A 12,358-nucleotide genomic window follows, 5' to 3' on the forward strand; every position below is an offset into this window, starting at 1 on the left:
AGAGAAACAGTTGTCTCAAGTCATTTGAGTTTGATAATTTGTGACAGATGTAAGGCTTATGGATATACTTGTAGAAGGTCAGATGTATTGAAAATACTCATTAAAATATTAATGTTTTTAAAATAACTATAAAAATATTTGTATTCAGTATTTTTAAAAATTATTAAATAATAACTCTCAAAAATGCATTAATATGATTATTTGGTGACAATAAATACCACCATATATAAACCCAAGAACTGTCATGTGTGATAAGTATTGATTTTTATCCATTATTGTGACATCATTATTTTGTAATCCTGAGGTAACATTGTTATCAGAAACATATTTTTTGTATTTTTAATGATATTATTAAACTGAAGAAGCATGTCATGAGAAGCCATGTATTTTATTTTGTGTTGATGTGTGATGTTATTGTTTGATAGAACTATTAAATCCCATTAGTCAGTAAGAGTGAAGAAACATAGTTCTGATAATCATTGCATTACTAAATAGAAAACATGCCACAAATCCTGACTTATGTTTATTATTTTCAAAAATTCTGAACCACTTGTTAAGATTTTGAGTACATATAGGTCTCACTCCCATCCTAACATTTTGCTTACCCTTATTGTATTTTAAGAAACAGTTTTGATTTATTTGAATATTTTCAACCAAACTTTTTTCATGTAGCCCTTTTTTTCCCCATTTCGCATTTAACTAACATTTTTGATTTTCTGTGGCCATTCAAATATCCCATCATTGCAGTGTATTTAAACTTATATTTACAATTATTTTCTTTGATTAACTTCTCTGCATCCTTTGTGAGCTAACCTAGTTTCATTACTTGCAGCCTTTTGTTATTGTTTTTTTGGGGGGAGAGTATAAGGAATATGCATATCTTAAATATTAAATGGTTTATTTAAAAATTTTTTCCACATTTAAACATTGTTAACAAATTACTTTGGCCATTTTATAGTATATAATGCCTTGCCCCCACAGGTTATGAATCGGTTTGTTTTGACATACCATCATGCAGACTTTCAGTTGTTGGGGTTTATTTTGCTAGTTTGGGGGGTCACTCCCTGGTTTTTCAGTGTATTTAACCCATGCTTAGTTTTCAGGTCTTCGTCCATTGCCTTACTTTTCCTCCATTTGAACCTTTTTCCAAGTGCTCTTAGTTTCACCTTTCCCTTGAGACATATTTCCTTCTCTCATTAGCTTATGGATATCATCAATGTGATTTATTTGGCATCAATGTTTCATCCTACCTATCTTTTCCTTTATCTGAATCATTCTTCCTTCCTTAAACCTTGGAAGCAAGGGAGGGTATCTTCTCATTTTCACTAGTTTCCCTTCTTTCCATTTCCCACCTTTATCCTTGATTTGATTTTCATAGACTTCTTTGTCTTGTTTCTGCTCTTTGATGTTATATGTCCTGTATGGCTTCCATCAATGGTGCCTATACTTGCTTTTTTATTCCTTGGCTACAAGCCCTGATCTTTTCACTACCATTCTCATCATATGGTTTCAGCTTCTGATTCAGTTGGCTTATTCCTCTCTTTTGTCGTTCTCCCATACTTTGTTCCAGGTGTCTTCTTACCAAATTCAATGCTTTTATCTTTCTCTGGCATCTCATCATCATCAACTGTTGCAGATAATTCTTCAATCGGGCATATGGACTTCACCTAATGCATTCCTCTCTCACTATTTACTTAGTGTCACCATTTCTTCCTCTTTGAGGTATCTTCTTCTGCCTATAGCCATTCCTCAGACTTCTATGCAGGTATAAGACTGGGAAAGTTGTACATATATATATTTTTTACATTTTGGGGGTTCTTATTTATCTTTTCATCATAATTCTCATTGTTTGGATTCTACTCTGTGGGCAAGTGTTGGCTGACCAGGTATTCTTTAATTTTTAAAATTCTCACTGTTCAGCCATGTTGACACATACAATATATTCCATAGCCACACAATGCACATTGTTGAGATGGGTTGTTTCACAAAATCATTTAATGGTTACTTTTGCAATGGAATTGCTTTGTAAATATGTCTATCCCAGGCTGTACAACCCGTGGACTGTGTGGATAAAACAAAAGGGATACTGCTTCCCATCTCTACTATACCCTGTATTGAATAAATTGGTATTCTGCTTTTAAAAATAAAGTTCACGCATTCACCCATTGCACTATCTCAGATTTTGATGTTCCTCTGGACTCTCCACTGCAATTCAACCTCCCTTTTCTTCTAGTGGTTCTTACCACTTTTCAGTTCCATTTCTCAGGGTGGTGGACTGTAGGAGCATTCTCCTAAGTGATTTAATGACATAATGTTATAATACAGAAATACCATTCTGTATAGAGTGATTGTGATGTTCTGCTGGTGTATATGGTATAATATTCTCCACTGTAAAGCCCATGTAAACCAAAGGAATGAGACACCAAATTGCAGTTCACCCCTTCAATTGGGATCTCGTGTGGATGTTGGTTCCCACTGGCTGGGTTTTGGATTTAGAGTAGAACTAATCAACATAATTCTTCATATGTCTTATGGATATCTGTCTTCCTCCCTCAACCATACTCCATGTGTTATGTGTCATGGTGGAGGTACTTAGGATTGTTATGGTTCTTTCCCTTCTGCTTTTCTTTGATGTATGTTGTTCCAAGGACATTATTGAACTTGGGTTGGATCTGTTCAGTTTCAATGTTGAGAGGGTTGATTTCTCTCTCTGGTAGATTTTTTTTTACTCTGGATATGAGGTTTCCAGATTGATATATCATTTTTTGTTCCTAACACGTGCCCTCTTTCAGAGTCAGAGGGGTTTGAGATCCTCTCAGGTATCTTGAAATCAAGATGGTATGATCTTCATTCTACCTGTCTGTGAATTTTAATTCCTAATAGCATCGGTTTTGGATGTAGTTGAATTTCCAAGGATGGACCATTGCACTGTAACCACTCTACATCTGGGGACATGTCCTTTGTTTTCTTCCCAACACTAGTTAGGTGTGATCCTCTGTTTTCTGCCCATGTATACAACAATTTTCTCAGATTGGCAAAGAGTATAACTGGTTCAGAAGTAGTGCAGTCTCTTGCATCAGTTTTTCAGATATGGTTCTCTAGTCTCAAGATGCTTCTTTTATCAGCCTAGCATGGCCAGGTGGTTAGGGAGTTTGACTGGTAATCCAAGGATTGTGAATTTGTCACACAAAACATGCTTGCCCTTTCAGCTTTGGGGGACATTATAATGTTACAGTCAATCTCACTATTCATTGGTAAAAGAGTAGCCCAAAAGTTGGTGTTTTGGACTAAGTGTTTTTCATCTAGTTTTATACTGATAAATTAGGAACAGCTGGTGCAGGTAGCCCTTGTGTAACTTAGTGTGAAATTTAAACACAAAGTTTCTTTTCTTCCTTCACACATTGTTCCTCCACCTGTTCAATGTGGGATTCTAACTAAGTATGCTGTGCTCTAGATTACCAATGACTTTACTAACTTCCATCTTTTCAAGTGCTTAGCAGTTTCAACACATCAATGTTTTCTTGAATAAAGAGCATTAAAGTTTAAAACCTCTTTCTGAAAAAAGTAAAAAAAAATGGCATGGAAATAGAAAATGAAATTTGGTTAGAATAAATAAATATAAGCTTACGAAAAAGCAAAAAAAACAATTAAAACATCTGGAAGTGCGACGTTTACATGTCACGTGTGAATATATATTAGCAGAAATGTTAGTTTGAACATTTGTTTATATTTTTTGTTTGTGAAACAAATCTTTTCTAGAGATAAAATATGAAAATTATGAAGAGTATGATTTAAGAAATTATTGAAATAGAGTTCAAATTACATTTTTCTTTATTAAACTGCTAATGTTGAGTTGCAAACTTGCAAATGAGTCCTGAGTAACCCTTTAGACCAAATAGTTACATGAAGCTAAACCATGGACTTGTAGAGGAAAGCTGCTTTTTTTCTGCATTAAGGTATTGCAAGTACCTTAAGAGCAACATGTAATAAACAAGTGAAGCCAAATGCAGTTAAAAGGTTATTATTTTTCATCATAGTCATAATGCATATGTGAATCTATGTGCTACTCTGTTTTATTTTTACTGAGTTTCCTTGCAGAACATGTTTTAAGTAGATGTTCAGTTGGTTTTGGTAGGCATCATATAGCTTTTGCAGGAAGCGTTACATTGAGCTGTTGAAAACGCTGAGTCACATAAACTATTATATCACAATCTTGAGGTTTTTTTGTAGTATAAAAATAGTTGCATAAAAAATCATTGATGTCTTGATAAACATTTTTATGTAACAAAAAATATTGCCATCAAGTATTATTGGTGTAGTGATAATGTTTGTTTGTAATTATTCATATACTTGTTACATTTTTTTACCCATAGACTGGAACTTTGACTGAAGAAGGATTAGATCTTTGGGGAGTAATTGAAGCAAAGAATAGAAGGTGAGAAGTTTTATTGTTTAGAAATGACTGCTGACATTAAACGTAATTGCTTTAGTTATTGAGTTACTGATAACCTGTTATTGCCTGTTACCTTCCTAGGCACAATTAGATATTAATTAAGGGTTATTTTCTCCATATGGAGAAGCCCTCTCAATGCTCTGTTTGTTATTCAGGAAGTATATACCAGGTATGTTATCCTTCTGCTGTGTTTAATATTGCTCATCTTCTGTGCTGCTCTTTATAAATATTAACAATTGATTCAAAAACATATAACTTGGTTAGTTATTCACTAAAAATCATTGTCAGGAATAATTTTTTTTTTTGGTCAACCTTATGCATATACTTATTTTTGGAAACATTTGTTTAAAAATAAGAGGTCAGACTTGCATTTAATTAGTTACCACTAGCTTTGATGGAATTTGTTAGAAGCTCCAAATATTCAAAATATTAGTTCTTTCATGTAATATATATTTTTTTTACATTGTATCTAAAACAGTCCATTCTTCTTGCAGCTACATTTATAAAATAAGGTTTAGCTTGCCTTGAAAGCTATTTTAGAAACCATGGTTATATTATACTTTTATTTAGCTTTTGACAGTTTGTTAAATAAAATGTTTTTTTCACTTGTAAGATGGAGACATATTTCATCCAGGAGACATGTGAGATTCTCAACTGGACCATGTGATAACTTTAAACAGATCATAATTTTCTCAGCTTTGTTTAACCCTCACTACTTATCAGCATTCCCTTTAGCAATTTGAGAATGAATTAGTTCCTTTGCTGACTTCTACCTTAGCCTGTTCATCAACTTCTACTTTTTCTTCATTTTCCTGGCTTGTATATTTTTGGGATTTAATATGTAGGTGTGACTTGTCAGAATGTGTTCATCTACCTGTTGTAGCCCTTCGTGAGTTATGCAAGGCTCATTTTCTTGATTCTTTGATGTTTGCATTCATCCAAAAGGTATTAGAAACTTGAATTAATGTTGCCCTTTTGCTTTATTTCTTGTCATCCTTGGCCTCTTGACTTTCAATGGCAGTCAAAGTGTAACTGCTCATCATGTGTCCAAATCCACAAATTCTGCTCCTCAGGGTATTGGTGTTGAAAACAAATTCCTTCATTATCTTAATGGCTCCTCCATTTGGACTGAATGTTGCCAATAATGTCAGTAACTACGCTATGTGGATGGGGTCTGTGGAAGCAAAGTTACATCAGTTTCTGGACATCTCGAATACTTTCACCAAAGATCTATTGGCACTTCAGATTCTTGCATCAGGGTTTGTCATTTAGTTAATCTCTTAATATCCATTATTCCCTTAACGTGTGGTATTTCTGCTCAATTAAATCTAAAGGGTGTGAATCTTATTTCCAAGGCTATCAGGGAGTTGTTGGTTAAGGGGTTGGTAGAGAGAGTTGATCCAATTTTTCCAGTATTTTATTCTCATTTATTTGCTGTGCACCCAAACATGGGAGACAGGCATCTGATCATTAATCTATCTCATCTCAACCAATTGTTAGATCCTACTAGCTTCATGACGAAGTTCTTTATAAATTTGCATTAGCATTTTTTATCAGATCTATGGATGACCAAGTTTGTCACTGACATCTGTTTTGCACAAAAGGGTTGGATTTTGCAGTTCCGTGGCTCTGCCATTTCGACTAGACTGCACAAAATATCTTTTACAGAATGGTAAGAGCTTCATCTAATTACCTTCATGCTTTGAATCTGTGCACTCACCATTATATGGACAACTGGCTACTTATGGCACCATGTCATTGGTTGGTGGAACAACACACCCTGACTCTCCTTTCAGAAACTGCCAAGACTTTTTTTTTTTATCAAAGCCAAGAAGTCCATTGTATTACCAATTTCAATATGTTGTCTATTTGGGTATCTTTTTTAGCACATTTTTGAGCTAGATGCAGAAGACTTCCTTCTGGCTCCAGGCTATGGAATAGATAGTCAGGTTCTTATTCACATCTCCTCCTCCTACTTTGTAAATGGTTCTCTCTCTGTCTCTCTTTTGGGGATATGGGCACAACTCGAATCTCTGATTTCTTTGGGATGAGCTCATATGCTGTTCCTTCAGTAATTGCTGCATGACCAATCTACTGGACCATCTAGTTTCCCTAATCAGGATCAACATCTTGGATCTTGAGTGGAGGTTGGTTTAAAACAAAACCATTATTGATGTTCATATACTGCCCCCTCATCTGGAGATTCATATCTTCTCAAACCTCTCACTTGATGGATGGGATACATTTATTAACAGTCAGGAATTCAAGGATGTATGGAAGAAGAATCTTCCTTCCATATCAATATTCCAGAACTGCTTACTTTCCGATGGGCTATGATTCAAAGTCTACATTTGTGGAAGGGAAAAATTGTCATGATTCATTCAGACAGTTTCACAGTGGTCTCTTACATTTCTTGTCAGTGGGGGTACACATTCTTGGGAACTTTATTTTTGAACTTTGGATATATCCTGTACTGAGTTCACTCCCATCTTATAATCTTCCTGGCTTACCATGTTCATGTGGTGATAAATTAACAGCAGGTTACATGTCTCAGCTCAAACATATTTTTCATACCAAATGGATGCTCCATTGTAAGATTTTTTCAGTGGATTTATTCTCAGTTTGGGACTCCTATGATTGACACATTTGCTACTCATTGGAATTCTCAACTACAGATGTTTCGGTCCCTGGTACCTCATCGTAGGGCTTGGGCAATAGATGAATTCAGTAACAGTTGGCAGGATTTGCACCTCTGTGTCTTTTCCCTCAATTCCTCTGCTTCCCAGAATTCTAACTATGATTCAATCCACTGCTTGTCAGATAATGCTGGTAGCTTCAGTTTGGTTAATCCAACCATGGTTTTTTCTTTTACAATATCTTCAAGAGTGTCCACCTCTGCCACTTTTTCTTTGGCCATCTCTGTTGAGGCAATCTTGATCCAACATTTCACACCCAGAATTTTCCAAACTCAGACTTCTTCTATGGAAGTAATGCAGTGCCTCATGTAACATCAGGTTTTAACGTCTAAGGTTACCTTGTATCTGTTTCAGTCTGTTCATAGACAACAATGGCTATTTACCAGCAGAAATTGCACATTTACCTCCAATGGCATGTCACAAGAAAATTGAATTTTATTCAACCAAAAGTACCTACCATTTTTCTTTTGTTTGACCTCGGGTTTTACAAAGGTCGAGCTTTTTCTTTTATCACTTTACATAAGGCAGTACTACTGACTACTTTTTGTCTTCCTAAATATCAGAAGGTCTTTGAATCCCCTGCACTGTACTTTTAAATGGCTTAGAGAGTCCTTCTTCCCAGATATCCTTTTCAATTACCGAACTGGTATATTGATATGGTTTTTCATGCTTTTTCTCAACATCTTTTTGTGTCTTGAGTTTCATGTATCACATATCACCTTTTCTTCAACTTATAGTTTTTGTTGCTGCTGGCATATGGGCATCCAGGTTGAATTGCATGCATTACCTGTTAACAAGACTATTACTCCACTTATGTACTGCTATATGCTGATATATTCTTTCTTCATAAGATGCTGGCAGCTTACCAGTTCATTTGCCAGCTATTTTCTTTTACCTCTTGAAACAATCTTACCCAGATCATTTGTTATGTCCTGTCAGAGGCCTTAGGCTTTATGTAACTCGAACTAACTCATTTTGAAGGGCTATAAGTCAACTCTATTCATTGAGATCTTTCAGTTTTGTGAGACTTGTCCCCAAATACATTGACTTGGTGGCTTTGCAAATTGATCCATTGGACTTTTTGTTTTACAGAAAAGGAAACTTTTATGAATTACATCTCTGTGTCTTTAACTGTGCAGTTAAATTACTAGCTAGAGGACATTGTATAGGCTGGTATGTGGACTTCTTCAAATACATTTATACAGTACTTATATTCCAGGATATAAATCACATTAATGTAGGTGGAGAGAATGTAGTCAAAGGTATTTGAGTGAGGTACAAAAGATTGGAGCAAATAAGAATGAAAAAAAAAATCCAGTATTTAGGTGGGAAAAGTTGAAACTCTGATGGTTGAAGAATAGCTTTTGAGTCAGCTACTTTCGTTTCAGAAAAATTGCAAACCTTGCCATAATAGTGAAAAGAACACACAATTTCATGTTGTTATTGAAACAGTATATTTATTAACATATAATAGGTTTTATAATATTTATTATATTTTAACACAGTGATATATTTGGACTTGTATGTAATTAACATGACAGTTTTTTCTCCAAAGTCCAAAACATAAAGTTACTTTGTTAAACAAACTTGTTATTTGCTCTTTTTCTATGTAAAAGTCAAATTGCTTTAAACCAATACAAGTTCTAAAATTTTTACATTACATAAAGCACAAGGTTCTATTAAAAGAAACAAGTTAGCAGTTTATAAGTTTGTCATTTCTTTTAATCACTGAATTCTCTCATGTATATTTTTTATCTACAAAATGTTTGTGTGCAGCATTTGTGTTTTTGCTGCTTCATATTTCATAAAAAAATTTCTTGTAAATCATAACTTACTTTGTTCTGATAGCCATTGGAGTAGGCAATTATGCATTATTTTACACTGATGGTTGCACACATAAAATGTGTTTGCCATTCCAGGTTTTTGAATTTAATCCATGACCCTACTCATCTGTCAATAGAAAATAAACTTTTAGCAACAATGGCTACATGTCACTCCTTAACCATGATAGATGGAGAGTTGACTGGTGACCCTTTGGACCTGAAAATGTTTGCTGCTACTAAATGGGTAAGCTATACTGTTTATATTGAGAGCATCAGACGATTTTCATGCTGGTGGTTCTTTGAGCTTGATTTTTTGAAAGATAGAAACATTAATAAACCATAGTTATTTTCCATCATGTTGAATTTTAGTGGGTTGTAGATGTTTTGTATGAGTTTAAACTCATATGTTATATTTGGGTAAAATAAGTTTGAGCTTGTAGATAAGTTCACTAAATAACTAGAAATTTAGTCAGGATATGGATGACAAATTCTTAGCTAAATGCACATAAGCTTTGTCATTTTGACCAGTCTTGTAACCACCACATATATCTTTAACCCTTTCGAGACATCTCACAGGTCAAAGGCCATGTCATTGTGTTTGTTGATTTGCATTCAAAATTTTATTAAACTTCTATTTTATGAACTTATGCTAATAAGTTTGGAATCAAATTGTAGATTATAATTCATACTTTAATGTTATATATGAGTTAATTTCTTAATTTGAAAGTAAATATTAAAAGAACACATCTAAATATAGATTTTAGTGAGTCATTTGGTATGTTGAATGTGGCACTGTTTAGAATTAGATGTTTGTGATGTCATAATACTAATTCCATAATTCTGTACAAATTAGGAACTGAAATTACTAATATTAACAAGCTAGAGTATAAAATAAGAAACTCATATCTTTTTCTTTTACTGATATATCACTTAGTACTGAATCAAACATGATGGCCCTATTGAACTCCTTCCATTTTTGAAATGGTCCCTTATATAATCTTACTACAGCATGTGACGTGAATGACCAATCGACAACTTAGAATGTTCCCTTTATGATTTATTCTGGCCATTTTAATCTGTGAAAAGGCTACCATGTTCTTTCAAACCAAGATTTCTAGTAGGTAGGTTGTATCTTTAGTCTACTTGAAGTTTCATTTTTTTTAAATATAAATACATCTTAGTTACCAAGCTTAATAAATTATAGTGGAATTCTGTGGTATCAGTATAGTTATTTATGATTTTTTGGTTATTCAAATATAGTTTTAGGTTTTATATATATATATATAAACCTAAAAATATATTTTGTCATCTTCCACCTTTGAAATTTTGAAACAGTTAGTAGCCTATGTTCAACAGCAACTGAGTTCAGAGGTCATAGCAAGAAGAGATAACTGTTTGCTGTACTTCTAGATTTATTGTTCTATATTTTATTAAAAATAAGTTTAATAATTTATTTATAAATCGTATTAATCTATGTACATATATAATGTATAATAATTGAAATGTGACTGTGTATTACAAAATCCTAGTCCACTAAAATGCATCTAAGACAGGTAAAACAAATGGTCAGTTTTATATTATTGGATACATACATTAGTGCATGTGAACCTCATCATTACATGTTATGTAATATTAGCAAGGCATGATTGGAAAGTCAGTATAATAAAATAATAATAAATATATATATCTAAATAAAGAGCATTATGAGACTTGAGCTACTTAGACTAAACATCTGTATTTTCAAGTTATAACATGTAGTCATTCTTCCTTGAAAAAAGCATAATTTATATATTTTTTCCCAATATTTTATGATGGTTCTGAGGTTGGTCGAGTGACAGAACCTACGTAGTTAGAGTATAGAAAATAATATACAATGTAAAGTCTTACTCAAAACAAATATTTTAAATGTATTTAAGAGGTCTTAGAGATTACACAAATAGTATTTGAGACTTTTAAGACAAAGAATAGTTTTCTTAATCATGATGTGAAATTACATTGCTCTCAGACTAGTAATGAAACAGACTCTACTTTCACAAACAAATGTTTATCAAAAATATTTCAGTAAAAAATTTGCTTTTTGTACAAGAGATACTTGTAATCTTTACTAAACGTCTACCAAATTTTGTGAAGATACACATGCTGTATCAAAAGTTACAATGCAGATATTTGTGCAAATATGTAGATGAACTCGTGTATTATACTTATAATAAAAGGGTTAATTTACTAAGTATGTCTTCACAAGATTTGGCAAGGTTTTCAATAAATATTACTAGTCTGTTTTAGTAAATATTACAAGTTATTTTTCTAAAAAAATTGATTTTTTTAATAAAGTATTTTTACTGAAGGTTTTACTGAGTTAATCTGTGTGAAAAGTGATTTTCAAACTAAGGATAAAAATACTTTTTTCCTATAACAGTTTTCAAATTTTATTTGTATAGCCATTAAGAGCCTCTTATCTAATGCATTTTTAATTTTTACATTAGAGTTACTTTTGTTAAAAAATATATACATGTATAGTAAGTAAATATATATATATAAAAAAGTAGCACCTACCTCAACTCGAGATTGGTTTGCACACAAATAAAAGCCATGCTTGCTTTTATAACCCTAATTTTTCCTCCAAAGTTTGTTATCCAAAAAAGTAATTTGTTTACTTTTCAAATACCAATTTTATAAAACCAAAACATATCACTCAATTGATTACACTGTATGACAATTAATGTAATCTACCTGGCTTTCTAATGAAGATAGAAATATGTTTAAAAAATTTCACTACTACTCAGACCAATGACTCGACTTAAGAAAGGGAAAAATTTCCTGTACCTTACAATATATTCTTTGTATTGGTTATGTACAACAAATAGTTCTGTCAGAGAAAATAAATACAGTGGAGTGCCGTTAAGCCGCGATATTTGGGGAATCAACCTGCTTAACCGCAGCTTAAACTTTTGTGACTGAAAAGCCGATGTCGCCAACAGCTCTGCCGAGGAGCCTCATCTGGGCCATTGTGTGATCATTATATCGGATTATCGAATTAAAAATAATACTTTAATTATTGATCACTTTTTCACGGATTTACCGCAGATTAACTTTAATGTATGGAGAGGTGTGATTCGGTAACAATGGCGGCCTCCATAAAGCTGACATAGAGAGTGGATGAGGTAGATTAACGGTCGATTTCTATTGTAATATATTTTATTTATTTCCCAAATTAAAGCAAATCCTTTTTAAATATCCCCTTGAAGTTATAAAGCCAGGATTAAATTCATAAGCCACGTTTTTACACGTTCTTAAATTAACAGTGAGCCACGATAATCCTCGCTCACATTGCTCACAAGACTTGCTACAGAGGCTTAAGCGATTTCACGGTTTACTGTCCGCGGCTT

At 33.2% G+C, this 12,358-nt stretch overlaps 1 protein-coding gene across 6 annotated transcripts in view; it reads left to right on the top strand.

Annotated features, from left to right (window-relative positions):
- The window catches only part of LOC143235828 (polyamine-transporting ATPase 13A3-like), a 96,747-nt gene that overhangs the window by 53,828 nt on the left and 30,561 nt on the right, over positions 1-12,358 (top strand). For all 6 annotated transcript variants that reach the window (XM_076474051.1, XM_076474047.1, XM_076474046.1 and 3 more), the window contains 2 exons: positions 4,374-4,435; positions 9,069-9,216. In XM_076474051.1, the coding sequence (XP_076330166.1) occupies positions 4,374-4,435; positions 9,069-9,216 (210 nt within the window). The remainder of the gene's footprint in view (positions 1-4,373; positions 4,436-9,068; positions 9,217-12,358) is intronic.

Source organism: Tachypleus tridentatus, chromosome 12 (genome assembly GCF_004210375.1).
Source record: "Tachypleus tridentatus isolate NWPU-2018 chromosome 12, ASM421037v1, whole genome shotgun sequence".
NCBI classification, from domain to species: domain Eukaryota; kingdom Metazoa; phylum Arthropoda; class Merostomata; order Xiphosura; family Limulidae; genus Tachypleus; species Tachypleus tridentatus.